This window comes from Martes martes (genome assembly GCF_963455335.1).
Source record: "Martes martes genome assembly, chromosome: X".
Classification (NCBI taxonomy): domain Eukaryota; kingdom Metazoa; phylum Chordata; class Mammalia; order Carnivora; family Mustelidae; genus Martes; species Martes martes.
Window position 1 is genome coordinate 77,425,890 of NC_137897.1, and position 25,138 is coordinate 77,451,027.

The window sequence follows — 25,138 nt, forward strand, 5'->3', positions numbered from 1 at the left end:
GTGTGTGTGTGTGTGTGTGTGTGTCTATTTTTAGTCATATCCTTTTAGACACACTTGCACTTACCCATATATGCATACTTTTGCACTTTGGTGTATTACAAACAATAATTGGGATTATATTGCATATACCTCATGTTTGTTTTTTTAACTTAGCAATTAACTATGAACTACTTTTCAGGTCAGTAGATTTATATGAAATCAGGGATCAGATCATAACAAATTGTTTCTTGTTTTCCAAAATTTATCTCATTTATTTTCCTCAATTATAAGGCTAATGTATGTTTGTAATTGAAAGGAATCAAACAATATAGGTATGTATATATGGAAAATAAAATGATCTTGTATCTACCTTCTTTCATCCTGCTGAGCCATCGTTTTTTTTTTTTTTTTTTTTTTTTTTGAGCCATCGTTTGTTAATGGTGTGGAGCGCATTCTGCAGATGCTTTTCTCAAATGTATATGTGCAAAATATGTGCAGATGCACAATACGTGTGAGCAGATACACATACTTTTTTGTAAGAATAGGGTGGCAGCAAACCTTATCATGCAATGCATCTTTTTTAGCTGAAGATAAAATTATCAGGACTTTTACATTTGTCAGTTTATTGCTGTTGGCTATCTTTTCATAAGTTTCTTTGCATTCCTATAGTTTTCTACGAGATTTTTCGTTTTCATTTATTTATGTCTTTCCTGATTCAAGAGAGCTCCTGGTATACAAAGTTTGTGTTGCAGTAAATGTGAATAAGTTCCCTCTAATTTTTCATACATCTTTTATTATTTAAATCTCATTGACTTTTATGATGAGCTCATTTGACATTGTCAATCCATTATCAAAGTTTTAAAGGAGTGTTTTGAAAAGCTTTTATTGCTGAGTTAAGTAATTAATCATGATTTTATTTTACACGCTCTTTCATAACCTCCACTCAAAGTGGAATTTGTTCATCTAGCCAAATAAATATTTTTCCCATTGAAAAAAAAAATTAATTGGAGGCTCGTGCCACCTGGTGACCAAATCCAGAATTGCAGTTTGGTCTCACCGGCAAGAAGCCTGAAAAGGAGGTAGAGAGGAAAAAAAGGCCTTCCCTGTGGAAGCCCTCTGGAGAAAACTTTCTGGGGTTTATAAGGCACAGGAAGTATTAAGCAGTGATGCAGAGCCCATGGGGCTCCTGTGACAGGATGTTTATTTTGGCCCTTCCTTCAAACAAAGGAATGCATGTATGTGTGTGATTATAAATATAAAGCTGTGTGCAAATTAAAAAAAAAAAGATTTATTTATTTGAGAGAGAGCGTGGAGGGGGGCATGGGGAGAGGGCAGAGGGAGTGGGGAGAGAGAGTCTCAAGCAGATTCTGCTACCTAATGCAGGGGCTCTATCCCTTGACCCTGAGATCCTGAACTGAAACCAAGAGTTGGACACTTAGCCACCTGCACTTTCTTATTTTATAGTATATTTAATACATTTAATCTCCAGAAATACGTGTTTCAGCATTACCTTTTTTTAGGTGAAATTCACTTTAATAATACATTTTATTTAACCAAATATATCCAAAACAATAAGATTTTTCTAAGTTATCTACTTACCCTTTCTTCTTATTTTAATAAATCCTTTTTAAAAAGATTTTATTTATTTACTTATTTATTTACTGACTTATTTATTTATTTATAACATGAGCGGTGGGGAGGGGAAGAGGGAGAGAGAGAGGATCTCAAGCAGACTCTGGGCTGAGTGCGGAGCCAGATGTGGGGCTTGATCTCACAACCGTGAGATAGTGACCTGAGCTGAAATCAAGAGTTGGACGCTTAACGGACTAAGCCACCCAGGCGTCCCAACATTAATTTTGTAAATAAAAGCACAGCTAGGCTTATCTTATGCTGTCATAATTTTATCTTAGTTATTTTAGTAATTAAAACTCAGTGCACAGTGGCACCTGGGTAGTAGAGTTGGTTAAGCATCTGGTTCTTGGTTTTGGCTCAGACTGTGATCTCGGGGTCATAAGATCAAGCCCCGTGTCGGGCTCCGTGTTCAGTACCGAGTCTGCTTGGAGTTTCTCTCTCCCTCTTCTTCTGCCCCTCACCCCCATGCGTGGGCAGACGCGCGCTCTCTCTCTCTTCCTCTCTCTCTCTCTCTAAAATAAATAAATATAACTTTAAAAAAATCAGTGCACATGTACTCTGAAGCCCCTGGAAACACTGAAGAAATATACATTTGTGAGAGGAATTATCTTGTATTCCCCTCTTAACTTCTATGTCCCACCTCAAAATAAGCAGTCAATATATTTGTTAATATTCCCCATATATGTTTGTGCGGGATTGTTTATATATATAAAAATATATAAACATATAAAATATAAAAATATAAAATATATATAAAATAATGTATATTTTTTATGAAAATAGAAATTTTTCAAAACTTAGGTTGTATGGCACATTATGTTCAATACCTTTTTTACATATTTATATATCTGATGTTTCTATTGCCATTTACTTTCATTTAGTTTTTGGTGTGGTTGAGCAATTTTACACATGTCTGATTGCCATTTATTATTCTTCCTTGAATTAGCTGTTGGTACATGTGAACATGACTCTTTCAACTAGTCAGATTTCATTATATGTAAATTAATGGCATATTAATTATGTCTGTAAATTATTGCCAAAGTGTTGTGTCTGATACAGAACTCTCCATCTGCACTGATTCCATATCTGCCTCTTTTCCCCCTGGACTTACACTACTGAACTGTGACTGGTCCCTTCTTTTTTTTTTTTAATTGTGTTATGTTAGTCACCATAAAATACATCTGGTCCCTTCTGCCTTTAGGGAGGTGACATATATTGGCACCCAGTTCTTACTTCTGAGATCTAGAGCACTTCTAGGGGCATTACTTCTGTGTACATTGTGGTCTCTTTGCTCTGACCCTAGGCAGTTTTGTTCACTGGTCTTCTCAGCACAGGGCTGTAGACATTTAAATATTGCAGCTCTTACTATGAATTGTGTAATTTAAAATAAGAAAGAAGAAGGAAAACAGTTATTTCAGAATAAGGGTAATTATTATTTTATTGAAGAGTGTTTCATAACAAGCTTTTAAAAAAAACATTTGGGGGATTTTATTATCTTAGCCAAATTAATATATCAGGATATTAATCTTGTGCCAGGATTGCCACACCAACTAGAAGATACTCATTATTAATTATTTGATGCATATTCTGTTGTTTTTTTCCCAGTATATATCCTAATAAAATGCACAGATATTTATCCAAATGTAAATTATATATTTTACAAACCTGTGCCCCCTCTCTACATATTGTGTTGATATTTACCTGTTTCACTTCGAATGAGAGCTCATTTGGCATTTCATCCGTTACATGGTTGGGCATGTTTTTAAGGATTCTATGGGGCATTTATGCTGCTTTGAATGAGCATTCTCTGTTGTAATCTTTGGCTCATTTCTCTGCTGATTGAAAGACTGAAGATGTTAACCCTATACCTACAATGTGTCTTCCAAAAATTTTCTCCCACCTTTTTTATATACTTTGTACTTTTAAATTTTGCTATGTACCATCTGTATAGCAGATATATACAGGTATATGTATATACAGTGCATATATATATATATATATATATATATCTGAGTATATATATTCAGATGTAAAAGCTGTAAAAGCTCATTGTTAAAGCAAAACCCTGAATAATACACTTAGCTCCATTAACTCCTTGCCCACATCACAGAGCAGAAAAGCACTGGCACTTTGTGTAATTCTAGGTTTTAAGCTCCTGAGCATTGATTTACAAGGTTATTTTCCCCAGGGAAAGTTACCTCGCTTCTCATAACTCCTGTACCCTAATCTGAATAATGTCAACAATGAACAGTAACTCGAATAGCTGTAAGGATTAAGTTCAAGTATAAAGTACCCATTCGTTAAAGTCCTGTGTAAATGTCAACAACCTTTTCTCAGGTCACCCTCCAAAAAGGGCAACAGCTCTGCTGTCACATCGACCTTGCTTAACACCTTAGAGACCAGCTGGAACATGTGGTTCATACATCTGGGCCTCCTGGCACAAGGTTTCATCTCTATAATAAGTATTACGTTGAGTAGTCATGTGGTCATAGTTCTAGGAGAGTTTAAAACAGTTCTTCAGCTTTGGAAACCCAACCTCCTAAAGGGAAGCTGATGAGTATATTGTGGGAAGTGAGAGAGAAAGAACCCCATTCTTGCTCCTGAGTTGATGTGTGACTGGAAAAGCATAGTGCTCTGTGAGCCCAATTTGGTCATCTGTAAAGTAGGAATAACAATACATTCCTCACAGAACTCTGGTGGGGAGAAATGGAGGAAACCTATAGAAACTTCTGGCACATAGTAGGACGTGGATAAACACTAGTACTGCCCAGCCGGCCTCCTCCCTCTCATAAAAGAATTGACTCTTAGAGAAACCAAGAAGCATATCTCTCATAGAGAGTATCCAGAAATGTAGCAAAGGGAGAGAAACGTACAGACACTTACCTGGTGCGTGAGCTTTGGTGTCATTCCTGTGTTGTGGGATGAATTAAGCAAGGAATTTTGAGAAAGGTAAGAAAAATTACTTTTACTCCAGGTGATTTCCTGTTCCCTTCTTTTCCTTTCTAGTTTGTTACTGGTGGAGAAGTTTCTAACTGAGCCTCAGAAAAAGAGAGCATATATGGGAACAAGCCAATAAAAGGTCTCCTGGACAGAAGAGTAATTTCAGGAGGCCTGTCCCCATGCCAGACCCCAAGATCTTGGGTGAGTCGGTCCCCCGTGCGGGCTGCAACCATAACTCAGAAGAAATATAACATAGGAACAGTGGTTCAGGGAATGGGTTTTGCCTCCTGAGATGTAACTAATAACCAGAATAAGGTGTTTGTACACTCCATAAATTGCTTCATACTTGAACTGTGAAAGAAAGTATCCTTAAAAAATGTTGTACACACACATATGTACACACACATATATATTCATGCTCTAGGTGCCTTTATTTTCCATTTGATAACTTGATAAAACATTGCATTTTTCAGATGTATATAGGGCCTGATTCCTATAGTTCAAAGACACTCACTTTTATTGCTATACAATATTACACTGTAAGAATGAATCACAGTGTGTTTTGGGGACCACTTTTGAGGGACATTTTGTTTTTTCCTACACTTTTGCTCTCATAAACAATGCTGAAATGAGCATTATTATAGATGAAGCCATGTGCCCACTTGCCAGATATTCTCTAGCTCCTTACTACTCAAAGTGTGAACCATGCAATAGCAGTTTTAGCATTACCTGGTGTATTAGGGTTTTCCAGAGAAACAGAGCCAATAGCTTGTGTGTGTGTGTGTGTGTGTGTGTGTGCACATGTGTGTGCGTGTATTTTCTTTTTCTTACAGTTTCACTGAGACATTATTGATGTACAGCCTTGTATAAGTCTAAGTTATATAGCATAATGACTTGACTTACGTATATGTAAAATGATGACAGTGGGTTTATTTAACATCTATCCTCTCATAGATATTTTATTTTTCTAATTTTTTAATTTTTAATTTCTTAAAAGATTTTATTTATTTATTTGACAGAGAGAGACACAGTGAGAGAGGGAATACAAGCAGGGGGAATGGGAGAGGGATAAACAGGCTTCCCGCTGAGCAGGGAGTCTGATGCAGGGCTTGATCCCAGGACCCTGGGATCATGACCTGAGCCGAAAGCATACACAACAACTGAGCCACCCAGATGCCCCTATTTTTTTTTTTAGTTTTTTAAAATTTAAGTTCAATTAGCCAACATATAGTACATCATAGTTTTTGGTATTTTAAAAAGCAAAAACCAATGTTTTTTTTCTTGTACTGAGAACTTTCAGGATTTGCTCTCTTAGTAACATTCAAATACACCATACAGCAGTGTTAACTATAGCCATCATATTGTACATTACATCCCCACTACTTTTTAATGTTATAACTGGAAATTTGTGCCTTTTGATCACTTTCATCCAGTTCCCGGGCCCCCTCATCCCCTGCTTTTGGTAAGCACAAACCTGATCTCTCGTTTTTGAAATAAGTTTCTTTTCTTTTGATTTTGGATTCCACATATAAGTGAGGTCATAGAGTATTTGTCTTTCTCTGTCTGACTTATTTCACTTAACATAATCCCTTTAAGGTGCATCCCTGTTGTCACAGATGGCAGGATTTCTTCTTTTCTATGACTAAATACACACACATCAACAACAGTGCGCAGGGTTCCTTTTTCTCCATATTTGCCAGCATTATCTCTTATCTTTTTTTTTAAAAAGATTTTATTTATTTGCTTGAGAGAGAGGGAGCAGGAGCTGGGGGAGGGGAAGAGGGAGAGGGAGAAGCAGACTCCTTGCTGAGCAGGGAACCCAGCACAGGGCTGGATCCCAGGACCCTGGGATCATGAGCTGAGCTGAAGGCAGACGCTTAACTAACTGAGTCACCCAGGCACCCGTATCTCTTGTCTTTTTTATGATAGCCATTCTAACAGGTATGAGATGATATTTCACTGTGCTTTTATTTTGCATTTCCCTAAAGATTATTGATATTGAGTACCTTTTTTAAAGTTATTTTTATTAACATATAATGTATTATTTGCCCCAGGGGTATAGGTCTATGAATCATTAGGCTTACACATTTCACAGCACTCACCATAGCCCATACCCTCCCCAATATCCATAACCCAAACACCCTATCCCTACTCCCCCATCCCCCAGCAACCCTCAGTTTGTTTTGTGAGATTAAGAGTGATGTTGAGTACCTTTTCATGTATCTGTCAGCCATTTCTATATCTTCTTTGGAGCAATGTCCATTCAGGCTTTTGCTCAGTTTTTAATTGGATTGATTGCTCTTATTGGGTTGTATGAGTTCTTTATATATTTTGGATAGTAATCCCTTATATGATATATGGGGTATATGACATATGATTTGCAAAATTTTCTCCCATTCCATTGATTGACTTTTTATTTTGTTGTTGATCTTGTTTTTTTTTCCCCTGTGCAGAAGATTTTTAGTTTGATGTGATTCTACTTGCTTATTTTTTATTTTGTTGCTTGCACTTTAGGTGTCATCCCCAAGAGATCATGGCCGAGATTCATGTCAAGGAGTTTTCTTCTTTTTTTTTCCTAGGAGTTTTATGGCTTAAGTTCTTACAAATTGTGTAACATAGAAGTCTAGTTTTATTCTTTTACATGTGAATATCCAATTTTCCCAACACCATTTATTGAAGGGATAGTCTATTCTCTATTGAGTGTTCTTGGCTTGCTTGTCAAATATTAGTTGACAGTATATACTTGGCTTTATTTCTGGGCTCTCAATTCTTTTCTTTTCTTTTCTTTTTTTATTTATTTGACAGAGATCACAAGTAGGCAGAGAGGCAGCCGGGGGTGGGGGGAGAAGGCTCCCTACCGAGCAGAGAGCCCTATGCAGGGCTCAATCCCAGGACCCTGAGATCAGGACCTGAGCTGAAGGCAGAGGATTTAACCCACTGAACCACCCAGGCACCCCTCTCTTTTCTAGTGATCTTTGTATCTGTTTTTATGCCAGTACCATGTAGTTTTGATTACTCTAGCTTTGTGATATAGCTTGAAATCAAGAAATGTGATGCCTCCCAGTTTGTTCTTCTTTCTCAGGATTGCTTTGGTTATTCAGTGTCTTTTATGGTTCTATATAAATTTGAGGATTGTTTTTTCCCATTTCTGTAAATAAATGCCATTCGATTCTTGATAGTTTGCATTGAATCTATAGATAGCTTTGGGTAGTATGAACATTTTAACAATATTAATTCTTCCTAACTATGAAACAGGATACTTGCAAATTATTTGTGTTCTTCAATTTCCTAAATCAGTGTTTCGTGGTTTTCAGTGTAGTGACCTTTCACCTCCTTGGTTAAATTTATTCCTAAGTATTTTATTGGTTTTGGTGCTAGTGTACGTGAGATTGCTTCTTTTTTGTTTGTTTCAGATTTTCATTTAAATTCTTTTTTAAAAAATATTTTATTTATTTTTTTGACAGAGAAAGACACAGTGAGAGAAGGAACACAAGCAGGGGGAATGGGAGAGGGAGAAACAGGCTTCCCGCTGAGCAGGGAGTCTGATGCAGGGCTTGATCCCAGGACATTGGGATCATGACCTGAGCCAAAGGCAGACACAACGACTGAGACACCCAGGTGCTCCTTATTTAAATTCTAATGAGTGAACATAAAGTGTAATATTGGTTTCAGAAGTAGAATTTAGTGATTCTTCACTTACTTGTAACACTGAGTGCTCAACACAAGTGCCCTCCTTAATATCCATCATTGATTTAGTCCAACTCTTGATCACCTACCCTCCATCATCTCACAGTCGTTCTCTATAGTTAAGAGTCTCTTACGGTTTGCTTCCCTCTCCCTTTTTTCCCCCTTCCTCTATGTACGTCTGTTTTGTTTCCTAAATTCTACATATGAGTGAAATCCTGTGGTATTTGTCTTTCTCTGACTGACTTTTTTCACTTAAAAAAATACACTGTAGCTCCATCCACATTGTTGCAAATGGCAAGATTTCATTCTTTTTGATGGCTGGATAATAGTATCACCTCTTCTTTAAAAAAAAAAATTATTTATTTGAGAGAGTGGAAGGTGGGGCAGAGGGAGAGTATCCTTAAGCAGACTCCCCGCTAAGCAAAGAGTCCCACGTTGGCCTTGATCTCAAGAGCCGTGAGATCATGACCTGAGCCAAAACCATGAGTTGGACGTTCAACTAACTGAGCCACCTTGGCGCCCCTATACCACCTCTTCTTTATCCATTTGTCAGTCGATAGACACTTGGGCTCTTTTCATAATTTGACTATTGTTAATAATGCTGCTATAAATATTGGGGTACATGTGCCCCTTTGAACCTAGTAGTGCAGTTGCTGGGTTGTAAGGTGGGTCTATTTTTAACTTTTTGAGGAACCTCCATACTGTTTTCCGCAGTGGTTGCACAAGTTTGCATTTCCATCAACAGTATAAGAAGTTTCCCATTTCTGTACATCTTTGCCGACATCTGTTGTTTCCTGTGTTGTTAATTTTAGCCATTCTGACAAGCGTGAGGTTGTATCTCATCATGGTTTTGATTTGCATTTCCCTGATAATGAATGATGTTGAGCAACCTTTCATGTGTCTGATTGCCATCTGGATGTCATCTTTGGAAAAATGTCTATTCATGTCTTCTGTACATTTCTTAACTGGGTCATTTATTTTTTTGGTGTTGAGTTTGATAAGTTTACAGACTTTGGATAATAACCCCTTATCAGATATGTAGTTTGCGAATATCTTCTCACATTCCATAGGCTGACTTTTAGCTCTGTTGATTGGTTCCTTCACTGTGTGGAAGTTTTTATCTTGATGAAGTCTCAATAGTTCATTTATTCTTTTGTTGTAAATGAGATTGTTTTCTTTATGTCTTTTGCAGATAATTCACTGTTGGCAAATAGAAATGCTACTGATTTTTGTATATTTATTTTGTGTCTCGCCACTACTGAGTTCACTGATTAGAACTAACAATTTTGGGTAAAATCTTAAGGATTATCTCATATAAAATCATGTCATCTTCAAATAGAGATAATTTCACTTCTTCCTTTCAATTCTGATCATTTATTTCTTTTTAATACCTAATTTCTTTGGCAAGGACTTCTGGTACTATATTGAGTAGAAGATGTCAAAGTGGGCAACTTTGTCTTATTCCTGATCTTTGAGAAAAAGCTTTTAACTTCTTACCATTGAAAATGATGTTACTGGTGGGCTTGTCATACATGGCCTTTGTTATGTTGAGGTATGTTCCTTCTATAACTAATTTGTTAAGAGGTTTTTATCATGAACGGTTGTTGGAATTTGTCAAAGGCTTTTTCTGCATCTATTGAATGATCATGCAATTTTTTCTTTTATTCTATTAATATGATGTATCACACTTACTGATTTGCATATATTGAACCATCCTTGCATCCCAGGGATAGATTCCACTTGGTGAATTATCCTTCAGTGTGCTGCTGGAATTAGTTTGCAAGTATTTTATTGATATTTTTTGCATCTATATTGATTAAGGATATTGGCCCGTAGTTTTTTTTAATAGTGTCCTTTTCTAGTTTTGATATAAAGGTAATGCTGGCCTCATAAAATGAATTTGGCAGTGTTCTTTCCTCTTCAATTTTTTGGAAGAATTTGAGAAGGATTGACATGAATTTTTCTATAAATATTGGTAAGATTGCAGGGTCATAGGGAAGCTCTATTTTTAATTTCTTGAGGAATCTCCACACTGTTCTCCAAAGTGGCTGCACCAACTTGTGGAGTATTATGCCTCCATCAGAAAGGATAAATACCCAACTTTTGTAGCAACATGGACGGGACTGGAAGAGATTATGCTGAGTGAAATAAGTCAAGCAGAGGGAGTCAATTATCATATGGTTTCACTTATTTGTGGAGCATAACAAATAACATGGAGGACAAGGGGAGATGGAGAGGAGAAGGGAGTTGAGGGAAATTGGAAGGGGAGGTGAACCATGAGAGACTATGGACTCTGAAAAACAACCTGAGGGTTTTGAAGGGGCGGGGGGTGGGAGGTCGGGCGAACCAGGTGGTGGGTCTTAGGGAGGGCACGTATTGCATGGAGCACTGGGTGTGGTGCAAAAACAATGAATACTGTTACGCTGAAAAAAAAAAGTTGCTATGACCAATGTAAAAAAAAAAATGTTGGTAAGATTCACCAGTGATGCCATCTGGTCCTGAAGTTTTGTTCATTGGGAGTTTTTTTTGTTTGTTTGTTTTTGTTTCTATGGTCATCCAATCTTCTTACAAGTAATTGATCTGTTCAGATTTTTTTTTTATTTCTTCCTGATTCCATCTTAGTAGGTTGTATGTTTCCAAGAATTTTTCCATTTATTCTGGTTTGCATAGTTTGTTGTATGGTTCATTCTTTTTTCCCCTTAATTGAAGGGTTAGCTCCTGCTATTGTGGAACCTGACAAGCCCCAAATCTGCAGGATAGGCTGGTAGGTTGGAGACCTAGGGAAGAGCTATAATTCAATTTTGAAGGTGGTTTGTTGTCAGAATTCTCTCTTCCTTCAGGGAGGTCAGTCTTTTCTCTATTCAGGTCTTCAACTGACTGGATGTGACCCATCCACATAATGAACAGTAATCCATTATGCTCTAAGTCTATTGATTTAAATATTAATCTAATCCCAAACAATCCATATAGAAATATCCATAATAATGTTTGACCAAGTATCTGGGTACCACAGTCTACATAAATTGACACATAAAATTAACCATCACAACTGGGATCCTGTTACAACTGCAAAATTTCAGACCCTGCCACAGACAACTGTCCTCCTTAACACCCAGAAATCATGCCATCCTACCATTACATTACTACCTTTCTTTGATGCAGATTAGGGTGCTAAGAACAACCAGACACCATTTCTCTCTGCTTTATTTTATTTCAGCAGGGGTATGAGACAGTGCCCAACCTTGTATGATCTAGGGCCAAGGCTTCCGCCCTTGGTTATGCTCACTGAAGGGGTGATGTGTTCACATCCAATGGCTGATTTTCTCCAGCACAATGGTTACAGGGTGGTAGAATCATAAGGAGCAGTGCTTGAAGAGAAATTCTCTGGTCATTAAAGAAATGGTACAATTAAAGACTTATGATCAGGCAAATAGGGTAAATAGAATCCATATGTAGAAAGATAAGCCGAATAGACACATGGAAAAAATATTCATCATCATTAGCTATCAGGGAAACTCAAATCAAAACCACATCGAGATTTCACCTTACACCAGTTAGAATGGCCAAAATTAACAACACAGGAAACAACAAGTGTTGGAGAGGATGTAGAGAAAGGAGAACCTGCTTACACTGTTGGTGGGAATGCAAGTTGATGCAGGCACTTTGGAAAACAGTGTGGAGATTCCTCAAAAAATTAAAAATAGAGCAACATTATGACCCTGCAATTGCACTACTGGGTATTTACCCCAAAGATACAGATGTAGTGAAAAGAAAGGCCATCTGTACCCCAATGTTCATAGCAGCAATGGCCACAGTCGCCAAACTGTGGAAAGAGCAAAGATGCCCTTCAGCAGACAAATGGATAAAGAAGATATGGTCCATATGTACAATGGAATATTATGCCTCCATCAGAAAGGATGAATATCCAACTTTTGTATCAACATGGATGGGACTGGAGAATATTATGCTGAGAGAAATAAGTCAAGCAGAGAAAGTCAGTTATCATATGGTTTCATTTACTTGTGGAGCATAAGGAAGAACATGGACGACATTAGGAGAAGAAAAGGAAAAGTAAATTGGGGTAAATCAGAGGGGGAGATGAACCATGAGAGACTGTGGACTCTGAGAAACAAACTGAGGGTTTTGGAGGGGAGGGGGTGAAGGGATGTGTGAGCCTGGTGGTGGGTATTAAGGAGGACATGAATTCCATGGAGCACTAGGTGTGGTGCATAAACAACAAATCTTGGAACACTGAAAAAAAATTAAATTAAAATGTTAAAAAAAAGAAAGATAAGAGCTAGGGGTAGAGTATCTGGGCAGGAATCCTAGGGATAAGGGTATCAGTTCAGAGCAAGCTCTGGGACAAAGTGTTGGGTGCAGAGTGACACACTAGAGTCAGAGGGATTTTTAGTAAAGGCACAGAAGTTGGAGATAGGAAGAGTCATCATCAAGGTCACTCCTCCTAGCATTCCTGCAGCTGCTTCTGGGGTTCCTTCCCCACAGAGGTTCCTGGCCTGAGGGCGTGTGGGAAGGGGTCCACCACCCATCCCCAGTAGTAGCCTTTGTGAGAAGGGCATCTCATTGGAGGTGTCCATAAACTTGATGCCTTTGTACCATGGGACCAATGGAATTGGGAGAATTGGCCGAAGAATGAGTGACTGGAAGACCATGGCATCTGAGCTAGCTAGGGAAGGAGGCAAAGGATGTGGAAACCTAATCATGTAGAGAAAAGCAGTAAAGGTGCCATGTAATGGGTTCTGTAGTCCTTGCCCATGAGGGAACTCAGACAGCTCAGAGAGCTTAATTTGAGCCAGACACAGCAATTGCTTGCTAACTTGTGAGACTGCCTCTATTCCTCACAATGCAGGCTCTCTTCTCTGCGTAAGGAGGCGGAGATTTGTCTTTGACCCCTGAGGTACTGCATGGAATAGCATGGAATTATTCCTTATGTAATGCAATTATTCCCTTAGAAATTCACATATATCTAAGAAATTCACACACCTCTATATTCCTTCTGTAAATGTACATAAAGAGTTGAAAAGTGCTAAGTGGTAGGAAATGACTTATGTGAGACCTGCCAATAGAGGCATAATTTGTACACTGGTGATATCTCACCTATGCCATCTTTTATAGGATGGTAATGTGAAACCTGGTACTGCTATTACTTTAATTTCAAGAATTATGACTGCTTGTGGTCTAAAGTCCAAATGTTACAGAAGTGTGGAAAATAAATTGCACAAGTGTCCTTTTCAACTCCTACCTGTGATTCTGAACTGCCAATTGCTGATCATTGAGAAATTACCCACAGAGTCAACCATAATGTGAGGTTCCATGCTACTGTTGTTTGGATGTGAAACTAAATGTCTGATCCCCCTCAAGCACACGGACATGGAGCACCTTTGTCGCCTAACAAATGCACTGGGCAAACACGCTGACTCTCCCTCACTCTCAGGAGCTAAAGTAAGAACGCTCCCACAGTGCATCTTCAGAGAAGGGGAGGGGGCAGTACAGTGAATAGATGAGAAGACAAATGCAAGCGTGGTGAGAGGTGTGAAAAGGCCCATTTCCCATTCACCAGTGTGCAAGTCATAAAGTTGTTGATGGTATGCCTTTGAATGCATCCAAGTGATTAGGAATAAGAAGTAAATACATGTGAGTCCTCATCTTCCTTCCTTCCACTGCCCTCACTAGCTGGTAGGCAGCCCTTGCAAAGCCCCTACTGTTCCAGGCCACATGCCTGCTTCTGCAGGCCTCCAGGTAGAGCATCTGAGTCACACTGTTTCCAAAGGCCAATCCCTGGAATTAGTGTGTGTACCTTCCCACCAGAATTTACTGGCATAGTACCTGTGGAGTCAAGCCTGTGTACCTGCTGTGCCAGGGTGAACAATGTCGGGAAGAGGACAGGGCCTTTCAGTCCTGGACTCACTGGCTCACGGTTGGGGCAGGAGAAGAGTGATCTAGGACACACAACATACAATGTGCAACATAACTCTTTATTATGAAAATAAACAGAGATCATGTGTGAGGAAAGTACATGGAACAACTGATCCTTCAGGTGCTTATGTTACCAGGCCTGCAAGGTAATTTTGATTTCTTGGTCAGCCAGGCCTCCATCCCCAGTCATGGGTATAGCCTTAGGCTGGAGAAAAGAGAAACAGTGATGACGTGGACATCTAAGGCTTCTTTTAGGTGATTTGCTTGAAAGCCTCCTCTGGGATCTTGCCCTCATTCTGGAGGGAAGGAGTTGGGACATCAGAAGAGCCAGATCCGAAGTTTCATTCCCAGGCCACCCAGCCTCCATTTTCTTGGCCTTCCTGAAGGCCCAGAAATGCCCATCGGTAGCCCGCTTAATGATTCCCAGACCTCACCTTGAGCATAGTGAAGACCTGACCAGCTCTGGTATAGTTCCACTCGTTGTCCTGAAGGCATCTGGAGTGGAAGAACAGGTGATCTCCATTAGTACCACAGTACAGACATGCTGACCGTGGGATGCTAAATCTGTGCCAGTTCTTTGCTGGGATGCATGTACCGGAATGAACACTATGTGCAATGATGAAGAAAGACCTAGTGAAAATGTCTATCACTGGCATTCATGCCCACTAGAATTCAAAACAGAAAAATAGACCTTTCCAAAAGAACAAGGAAACTTAATATATATTGATAAAAAAAGATATTCAAGAAAATAAATGGGAAATTTAAAAGTACAAGTTTCCAGTCATTTTTATTGAGATATAATGTACATACCATTTTATTATTTTTGTATGCACATACCATTTTAAAGTGTACAAATCAATGTTTCCTTCATATAGCCACAAGATTGCACAATCATTACCATTATCTAATTCCCAAATAATTGTATCTAAAAAAAACCCTCATTAAACATTTATTGATCAAAGCCATACCAGTGGTGTGTAAAGTCATTGTGTTATTTATTTTTTAAATTTCTTTTCAGCATAACAGAATTCATTGTTTTTGCACCACACCCAGTGCTCCATGCAATACATGCCCTCCTTAATACCTACCACCTGGCTCCCCCAACCTCCCACCCCCTGCCCCTTCAAAACCCTCAGATTGTTTTTCAGAGTCCATAGTCTCTCAGGGTTCACCTCCCCTTCCAATTTCCCTCAACTCCCTTCTCCTCTCCATCTCCTTATGTCCTCCATGTTCTACATTTCCTTAATGATTAATTGTTGAGAAGTTTTTCATGGGCTCCTTGGCCCCTTGTGTATCTTCTTTGGAGAATTGTCTATTCAGACCATTCTACCACTTTTCAAATTGGGTTGTTTGTCCTTTTATTGTTGAGCTGCAAGTGTTCTTCATACATTCTTGTCAGATATGTGATTTGCAAATATTTTCTATTCCTTTGGTGAGGTTTATAGTCTTTTGATAGTGCTCACTGGTGCACAACACCTTTTAATTTTGATGAAGCCCTGTTTATCTATTTTTTCTTTGGTTGCTTGTGCTTTTGGTCTCACATATAAGAAACACTTGTCTAATTAATGAAGGCTTACATGTATGTTTTCTTCCAATTTTTTAATGGTTTTAGCTTTTACCTTTAGATCTTTGATCCACTTATAGTCTGTCTGTACATGTGAATCCAGGGTCAAAATTCACTTTTTTGCATGTGAATATCCAGTTGTCCCAGCACCATTTGCTGAAAAGACTATTTTTTTTCCCATCACATTTTTTTCAGCACTCTCACTGATAATCAATTGACCATAAATGTGAGAGTTTATTTGTGGACTCTCAATTCTATTCCATTGATTCATGCACTGTCCATATGCCAGCACTGCATAGTTTTGATTACTGTACCTTTTTAGCGAGTTTTGAAATTAGGAAGTGTGAGTCCTTTAACTTTGTTCTTTTCTCTCGATTGTTTTGGTGCACTTATATGTGAAATTTAGGATAACTCCGTCAATTTTTACAAAGAAGGATTTTGACAGGGATTGTGTTGAATCTGTAGATTGCTCTAGGTATTACTGCCATCTTAACAATATTAAGCTATTTAGAAATATTCCAACCAATGGAAATGGAGTGTCTTTCCCATTTAAAAATTTTTTTAAACAACATTTTATGGATTTCAGAGTGTAAGATTTGTGCTTCTTTTGTTACATTTGTTTCCAAATATTTTACTACTCTGATGCTATTGTAAATGGGCTTGTTTTCTTAATTTTATTTTTGGACTGCTCATTGCAAGTACATAGAAATAAAAAAGAGTTTTGTATATTGGTCTTTTATCCTACAACCCTGCTGAATTTATTAGTTTTATTAGCTTTTTGGTGGATTCTTTCAGATTTTCTATATATAAAACAATGTCACTGAGCATTATACTATTTTTTTAATCCTTCACATATATAATAGTATGACACCTTCTCCATGGGCTCACTTTCTTTCTTTTTTCTTTCTTTCTTTTTGGAAGCAAACTATCCAACATGTTATTTTTCCAAATTTCCTGTGAGTTTCTTTGATTCACACTCCTCCACCCAAGTCGCTGTCGCAACTTGTCCTTTCCCATGTACACCCACCACTCACTTCTGAGACCACTCGAGTTTCATCCCAGACTGAGTGGAGAAAGTATGAACAATTTCCTGCTGCTCCTGGGAGAGGGTGGGCATGGAGCTGGAAGTCGGTGTAGGATCTCGGTAGGAGAACGCATTCCAAGTCTCACTGGGGGTGGCATCTCTCACAAACAGCTCATCATTCACGATGCATAGGCTGGAGAGAAAATGGGCCCTCAGACAAGTAGATGAATGTACAACTCCACATCCAGATCAATGATCCTGTTTCCACTGCCACTCAGCAACTAGATTCCTTCCTTACCCCTACTGTATGCCTGCCATCCTCCCCAGATTCCGTGGCTTGTGCCTCCACCCCTCCACAGAGCGCACCTTTGCAGGGACTATCTACCAACCTCACTAGATGTGTACTTAACCTGCAACCCAGGGATGATTTTACACCCACATCTAACCCTTACAATAGCCTAAGGGAATGGGCAGCTAATCCCCATTTTCCAATGAAGACAATGTGTCACAGAGAGGTCATGTGACGCCAGTGAGTGCTGGGGTCAAGAAGAGAACCCAGTGCTCTAACTCCAGAACCCATACTCTTAACCACCACACTAGACTGCTTCTTGGATCTACCTGTTGGCTTTCCACAATAGTGAGAAAACCAAGATGTCTTCACCACCATGCTCCCACAACCCTGAGCCCAGGCTGGGATGAGCATTCCCACCTACAACGTAGCACTCACCTAAAATTGCCAGCAGGGATGGTGATGAAAGTCCTGGTGAAGGCACGAACAGAACCCTGAGACTTTCCCTCCACTTCAACAACAAACAACAATACCCTCTTAGAGTCACACATATGTCACATGCCCACACAGTGTTCCCTAGTCAGGGTCTGACCTGATACTCATGCTGAAGGGAACTATTGTTCACTGGGAGTCAGGGTGTCTGGTATGGGGATGCCAACAGTAGGGACAGTCTACTCCCAGTTACAAGGCCTCCACTAGGTGGCAGGTGCTGTGACAACCACTCCACAACTTCATTTGATTCATTTTTCACAGTTTTCTGAGAGGTGGGCATTATTAGCTCCATTTTGCAAACGAGGAAACTTAGAGGTTAAGTAAACACCCCAAGTAGTTCTCGGAATAAGCATCTGGGATGACAGCCATGAAACTCCACAGACTGTGTCCTTAATGCCCAAGCTGTGTGGGGCAGACCAGCATAGATCCAGTTCAGACCAGGATGGTTTGGGGACAGAGTGGAGGCAGAACACAGTGGGAATAGGAAGAGAAGGAAAGGGATCAGGGAAGCTGGGACAGTTCTGAGAGGGAGCCCAGCCAGCGGGGAGGGAGCAGTGGGACATCTGGGGAGGGACTCTATGCACACTCACCTTCCTTGAACACCCCATGGACAGTGAAACAGAGCATCGTCTCCTGAAAGGGAAGATCACAGGTGCCAAGTCACCTATACTTCCTACCCACCCATGGCTTTCTGGGGCTGCCCTTGGGAGGAAGAAGGTGCCTACCGTCTGGAACCACATGTCAACCAAGAAGGAGCTGAGATCGTGCTGTGTTTTGGGCAGCACACAGAGGGAGCCCACGATGTTATATTTTGTGTGCTTTAGCGGCTGAACACACAGGGCTGGGGGAGAGGAGAAGCAAGCGAAGTTCAGGGGTCGCCACACTCTGGGCCATAATAGTTAACCCCTGCACACCCTGTCTCCCTGCCCAATCTTCCTCATCACATACGCACAGGAGTCCTTGGGCTTCTTCATATTCCTGCTTTCCTTGAAGTACTCCCACAAGCTGCTTCTAGCAGAGAAAGAAGAACAGAAATTGGTGGTGTGGCCAGTGTGGGTGATTCCAGGAGCTTCCCTGTGTCTGCTGGGGAGCCACAGAGCTCAGGAACAGAGACTGGGCTTTGCTACTTACGGGCCTGGGTCCTTGGGGTTTAAGGGAATGACCAGGGAGAAGCAGGCCTCATCATGGTAGGCACCGAGGAGATCCTGACGGTCTCCAGAATCATAGATGAAATAGTACCTGTGGGAGAGTAATGAGGACAGTCTATCTCTGTGGTCTGGACCCCAAATGAGATTTCCAGACCCAGTCAGCAGTTCTGAGCTTGGGTGGCCTCACCCGTCCTAGCCATCCCCTTCTCCAGATTCCCAGGAGTACTTACTGCTGCAGGAATTGCAGGACTAGACTCTTCAGTGCATCAGATCCTTTGTAACTTTCCTAGAATCAAAAAAAATTTGAGACTATGTGGCTGATAAAACCTCCCTTGTAATAGCCCAAATGTTGTTTGATCAATTTTCCCTCACCTTGCAGGGCTTTAACAAGCAGGGTGTGTCAGTATCAGTGATAACTGGTGGTGATAACTCCTGGCCATCCTGGAGAAGGGAAGAAGAAGTCAGCAGTGGAGACCAGGGAGGTGGCCCTGGATGATCAGGGGAAAAGATGAGCCCAAGAGAGGGTGAGGGTCAGAGGTTAGGTATGAAAGCACACTGGAAATTACATGGACAAGATTACAGCGTGTGTCTTCAACATGATGTCTGGAAAGTATTTACTATTATATGCAACTTTTTCCTGTCGTGTGTGTGTGTGCGCGCACACATTTTTCCAGAGAACTTACCCATGTCATTTTCAGGAGTCCTGGTACCCTAAAATGGATAAGGGTCTGACACAAACATGTCATCTAGAGAACACCCAAAGGTGTGGTAGTGATCAACGTTAGTAAGAGACAATGATGAGTGTAGTCACTTACCAGGCGTAACAACTTAGGAAAGCAATCCTTGATGGCACTGTCCAAAATCCAAAATAGAAAGAAGTGACTGATAGGTCAGAGTTGCGAAGCCTCCCTCCTGCCCCTTCCCTCCCTTCCCTCCCTCTCCTTTCCACTGGGTAGCTTCCACCTAGACTGCTCTGACTCCCTTCTTCAGTGCCACCAGAAGCAACATTTGGAGCTCAGGCTCCAGGGATGACTTCCCCTCCCTGCCTCCCTTCCTTCCTCCAAATCCCCACTGAAGACTCCTGAGAGAAGAGGGAATTGAATGGGAGCCCAGAGCTCTGCTACATCACTAGGGGTCTAGCATCCTGCAAGACCCTGATATGCCCCAGGGATGTCCCAGGATGTTGGGGCAGGGAGGTGTGTGAGGCAAGGCCCAGGAGGCAGGGAGGGAGGTGGGGGATGAAGACAGAAGAGGGAATGAATGTAGGAGGGGAGAGGTAGGAGAGACATAATGGAATCAGAGACTAAGGAGGAAGAGAAAGCAAAGCCAAGGGAGGGGAAAGAAACTCTACCATGGTGGTAGGGATCAGGAAAAAGAGAGAAGAATGGGGAAATGGCTCCCTGGCTGCAGTCCTATCCTTCATCTGCCCTGGCAGGCCCTGGCACCCAAGGTAGGAATGGAAAACATGCAGGTGTTGGGTTGGGGGCCCACTGCATGCTGGATGAAACTTTGTCACCTGTGTGAGCTCAGTCTGAGCTGGGGAACGAGACAACCACAGGGGCAGGAGATTTTCCCCAGAGGGAGTATAGGGTCAACCCCTAGGTCAGCATGGGGCTGAGGGTCTGTCATCCCCTCTCATGATCATTGCCTTCCCTCCTGATGGACCCTGTGCACGTGTGCCTGTCTTAGTTGATTCCTAGCCTGAGGAATCATATCTGTGTGGGACTACCCAGGGCTTCTCTGAAGGATCAGTTGCAGAGATGTGATGTGTGGAGGGAAAGGAGGGGGCAGTGCCTCTGAGAGGCTTGTCCTTCTGTCTCCTCAAGCACCTCTGCCCTCTGCCTTCCATTCCTGCCTCAGAAAGGCCTCTGCTCACTGGCAGTCACCCATTTCTGTCCCATTGACTCCGGAACCCTGGTTTCTCCCAAGCAGGGCCTTACTACTGGCATTGGGTCAGAGGAATGGATATCGTGATGGTAGGACTCCAGGACCTTGGCCTCAGCATGGGGCAGGAAAGCCACCACGGTAGCCTGAAATTAGAGAGGGTAACCCTTTTGGAGTAAGAGAAGGAGGTCCCCTCTCAGAACAAGGGAGGGAAACTCCATCTCAGCAGGGAGTAGGAAAGCCTGTCTCAGCACTGAGGCCCTGGACTGGAGGACCCTTCTCAGTTCAAAGCACTAACATCTGGCTCAAGTCTGGTCCCTCCTGGTCCTGGTGAGGAGGAGGAGACTTGCTTCTTGGAGCACACTCTTGGAGGGCATTCTAAAGAACACTGAAAGCATAAGGAGGGCACTTGATGTAATGAGCACTGGGTGTTATATGTAACTGATGAATCACTAAATTCTTCCCCTGAAAATAATAATGCATTAAATGTTAACTAAATTGAATTTAAATAAAAAAATTTTTAAAAGATGGTTTTTAAAAAAAAAGAAAAAGAACTCCGACTGCAGAGAGGTGAAAACAGACTCCAGACGAGGAGAGCAGGTGAGCAGTTCAGAGGAAGGAAACTCCTTACAGCTGAAGGACACAGAAAGAGGAGTAGGTGGGACCTATGGTCCTTCTAGAGGACTAGGGTTGTAGCTTCCGGCATACATGCATTCTCAGGGACAGTTCAGGCTCCCAGGACCGAGGGTTCCCAGGAAGCGTGAGGGGTGTTCACACTGACCTTATGTAGGTGGACTCGTCTGGAAAGGTGTCACACAAGGGGTTTCCTTCTAGCCAAAGCTCTTCCAGCTCCAGTCCTTTCATCTTGTTTAACTCCCACACCAAGTTCAGCTGAGAAATATGGGGAAGAAACTGGAAAAGATTCCCAGGGAAAGAAACACACAGGCCCTGCACGCAAGCTCCCACCTTTCCACACAGGTACCTTCTGTTGCCTCCTGTCATTACTCTGATGAGCACTACCACCCACTGTTAACCCCAACTTTGATTTGGCTCCCTCTTCCCACCTCATTTTTGGAGAGGTTCAGGTTCTTGACTGTGGGGGCCATCTCTATAATGTCAGACAGGCCATCCAGCCCATACAGTTTGTTGTTGCTCAAGTTCAAGGACAACAGCTGTTGGTGAAGAAGAGTTAGAGTGACAGTTACTACCAGGGACTCAGAGACAACTCTGTCCTCCACCCCATGTGTCCCACACCCTACCATTAATACCAGCACTGGGCCCAAGGTCTCACCTCAGGGTAATTCTCTTCAATGATCTGCAGGGTGGCAGCCATGCAGTTTCTTCGGTTCAGGATTATATCTATATCATGGCCCACCAAGTCTTCAGGAAGCCGAGAGGAGGCAATCAGAAGGCTGAGAGCGGTCCAGGACTAGCCCAAACCCTCCCCACATCGCCATCCCTCAGTCTCCCTCCCAGAAAGATCCCTGTGCCCTCACCTGCCCTAGAATTACTGCTGTCAAGTGTACCTGGGTCAAAGCGGAGACTCTGGAGGTCAAGAGCTTGCTGGGAGATGTCATAGCGTTTGCTCACGGTCAGCTGCAGAGAGAGACGCAGAGAGCCACTGGGAGGCTCTGGTGGGGATAGGGAAATCAGGGGCTGGAGGAAGAAGAGGTGGGTCTGGGTGTGGGCACACAATGGGCCTTGAGTCTGCATTACCTTTAGCTGCTCCATTTCTTCTGGCTCCAACTTATACCTCACAGAGTAGGGTACAGAGGAGGGATTGACAAAAAGAGATATCTGCAGGAAGGAGAGGTGGGATAAACATCAAGAACTTTCATTCCAAAGAAGACGACCAGCCCCTGCCCTTTCTTCCTGCCCCAGGACTAGGGAGAGGTAATGCCCTCAACACATACCTTTCGGTTCTCCTCATCATAAATCTTGCAGCTGACATCTTTCAGTGCAGAGGCAGTGCCAACACCCTGGACAAAGAACCGAGCCTGGTTTTTCATGTAGTGAAACTGCAGGAGAGGGAGGCAACAATAATTTTGGAGATAGAGTCTTTTGGCTCAGTTGGCTTCCCCCACCCACACTTCCCTGTGCCCGCTCATCTGGCTTCACCATCTTCTCTTACATCCATTGGAGTGAAGGGGACACTGCAATGGCTCTGGATTGAATTCATTAGCCATGTCTTGTCATACTTTCTCCCATAGGGAATCTAAAGGTGAGAAGAAGGGATGGGAGTGAGGAGAGACAACATAGAATTAAAGCTGGAAACAGACCAAACAGCGTTTTTATCTGACCTTCTATTGAGCTGCATAGGACTTTGAAAGAAGGGACCACTGGCATTATTTCTTATTTTTGTGCCAAATATGGATTTCCTAGACCCTCTGATGAAGAGAAATCTCCATTGGAAAGCTCTCCTCCAAATAATTGATGTAAGGTTGTTTAATGTGGTCTTCCTTTTTTTTTTAATAAGGTTTCAGGATAGTTTATCTAATGCAGACCTTGCCAAGACACTCACGTTGATTTTGAACCATTTCCCTGGGTTTCCATCTTGTGTGTTCTCCTCAATTTCTCTCTTCAGAGTTTTTCTATCTCTCCACACAGTAATATGGATATGGCCTTCATTTTGCCATTTCACTCTCCTCTTGTTGCGCCGGATGCTATAGGGAGTGCTGTGGAGGAGAATTGGAAAGACAAAGGTAGGGCCATAAATACTAAGAAAGTCTTCTTCTATACACCCTCACCTTTCTGTCACTAGGAATACAATTAGGATCACTTAACCATTATTCCACTTCTGGCATCCTTCAGTTTTCCAGTGAGAGAAGAAAAAGAAGACCAGGGAGAGTGAAAGAGTCACCTAGTCCCAGGGGCTGCTACATGCAAACCAGTCTGCCTGGTCACTTACTGTCTTATTTTGGGGTCCTCTTGGACATCCCTCACCAACACATTTCCATCATTCTCCTGGAGGTATGAAGGCTGAGGCTCATATCCACCACATTCATAATGAGGGTTCCTCTTGACAAAATTACTTCGGAATGAACTCCAAACTTTCTTTCTTCCTTGAGGTGAGCTATCACCATCATTGTATTCTCAAAAGGGGAAAAAAGACAAGATTGAAGACATGTAAGTGGTCCACTTACCATGTACCCATCTTAGGCTAACACCATGGTAGGGCAAGCAAAGTGTCAACCTGCCCTAAGGGTCCAATCCCCCAAACCCCAGAAAGAAAACTCCTCTGCTTGTCCAGATAGGAGAGCCTTATTTGACAGATGGCACTATCAGGGGAGGATCTTGGGAGAGGAGGAGGAGGAAGAAACTGTATTGAACCTTTTAAAGAAACAGAGATCTATGCATACACTAGGAAGACATCTGAATTGTGCCTTCTTTCAGGCTTGTCTAAATACCACACCAATACCAGGGAAGCATTCTTTCTCTGCTTCCCAAATTCAGTCAGCCACCAAACTGATCCCACTAACACTCTGCAAGCTGTACTTCCTTTGCTGGTGTAGTTCAAGCTTTAATGTCAGGTGGGACTTATGTAACAGCCTCCTAAGCTGTTCCCCTCCCTCCAGCCTTGTTGTCAGCAATACTCAGTTTGAAATACCCAGAGTGAGTTTTCTTTTTGCCCAGCCTGAAATGCCTTTCAGGTGAGGGGACAACTCTTCCTAACCTCAGCTCCTCTATAACAAGGATCTGAATTACAAACTGGGATGATATGTCAACTACCATTTCCAAGTGTGCAGGGATTCTTTTTTCGTTATATTATTGATTTCTAACATGGGTCCATTATGGTTAGAGAACACGCCCTGTGTGATTTCAATTCTCTTAAAATTTGTTGAGGTTTGTTTGATGGTCCAGGAGATGCTGTAACTTGATGAATATTAGATAGATATCGAGGGGGGATGTGCTTTGCTGTCATTGGTTGGAGTACTATATTTATGTCACATAGATCCTGTTTATTGTGTTATTCAGATCTCCTATATCCTTGCTGGTTTTGTCTCTAGTAATTTTATCCCTTGCTAAATGGGAGGGGGCTGCTGAAGGCCCCAACTATAATTATGGATGTGGTTATTTCTCCTTTCAGCTCTCTTAGTTTTTTTGTTTCATGTACTTTGAGTCTCTGTTGTTTGGCCCATACACATTTAGGATCATTATGACTCCCCAGTGTACTGATCCTTTTATTATTATGTAGTGCCTTTTTCTTTCTCTTATCAATTTCCTTTGATCTGACTTCTACTTTCTTGGATATTGTAACCACAAGTACACTTAGTGTCTTGGTGCTATTTCATCCTGTATTCACTCCTAGGAGTTGTATTGATATTCACCATTCCCCCTGCAAATACTCCCTGCCAACATATATAATTTACATATGGAAAGATTTGGAAATTTTCTGGTATCTACAGAAGTAAGAGGCCCAATTCTCTCTCCCACAGTGGATTCACTAAGGGTATTTTATTTTTACCACATTCAACTGAAACAGTGAAACAGAAGATAATAATGCTAGTGGTTTGGGTAGGCAGTGAGGGGAGAATTAAGGTACCTAGACTAGTAGAAAAGAGCTT

The 25,138-nt window shown here is 41.5% G+C and overlaps 1 protein-coding gene across 2 annotated transcripts in view; it reads right to left on the minus strand.

The window, feature by feature from the left end:
* Positions 1–14,217: 14,217 nt before the first annotated feature.
* LOC308359972 (nuclear RNA export factor 2-like) overlaps positions 14,218–25,138 on the minus strand; it is a 52,964-nt gene continuing 42,043 nt past the window's right edge. Inside the window, exons 5-24 of one of the 2 annotated variants that reach the window (XM_080831311.1) lie at positions 23,482–23,665; positions 23,095–23,248; positions 22,705–22,788; positions 22,487–22,591; positions 22,290–22,370; positions 22,100–22,169; positions 21,865–21,953; positions 21,638–21,745; positions 21,355–21,464; positions 19,505–19,541; positions 19,062–19,130; positions 18,920–18,975; positions 18,673–18,780; positions 18,494–18,552; positions 18,267–18,382; positions 18,132–18,174; positions 17,488–17,560; positions 16,771–16,953; positions 14,607–14,667; positions 14,218–14,468 (exon numbers count right to left, since the gene is read on the minus strand). In XM_080831311.1, coding sequence (XP_080687437.1) covers positions 14,424–14,468; positions 14,607–14,667; positions 16,771–16,953; positions 17,488–17,560; positions 18,132–18,174; positions 18,267–18,382; positions 18,494–18,552; positions 18,673–18,780; positions 18,920–18,975; positions 19,062–19,130; positions 19,505–19,541; positions 21,355–21,464; positions 21,638–21,745; positions 21,865–21,953; positions 22,100–22,169; positions 22,290–22,370; positions 22,487–22,591; positions 22,705–22,788; positions 23,095–23,248; positions 23,482–23,665 — 1,835 coding nt within the window. In that variant the 3' untranslated portion in view covers positions 14,218–14,423. Of the gene's footprint in view, positions 14,469–14,606; positions 14,668–16,770; positions 16,954–17,487; positions 17,561–18,131; positions 18,175–18,266; positions 18,383–18,493; positions 18,553–18,672; positions 18,781–18,919; positions 18,976–19,061; positions 19,131–19,504; positions 19,542–21,354; positions 21,465–21,637; positions 21,746–21,864; positions 21,954–22,069; positions 22,170–22,289; positions 22,371–22,486; positions 22,592–22,704; positions 22,789–23,094; positions 23,249–23,481; positions 23,666–25,138 lie in introns of both variants that reach the window. The other variant, XM_080831310.1, reaches the window with a different exon arrangement.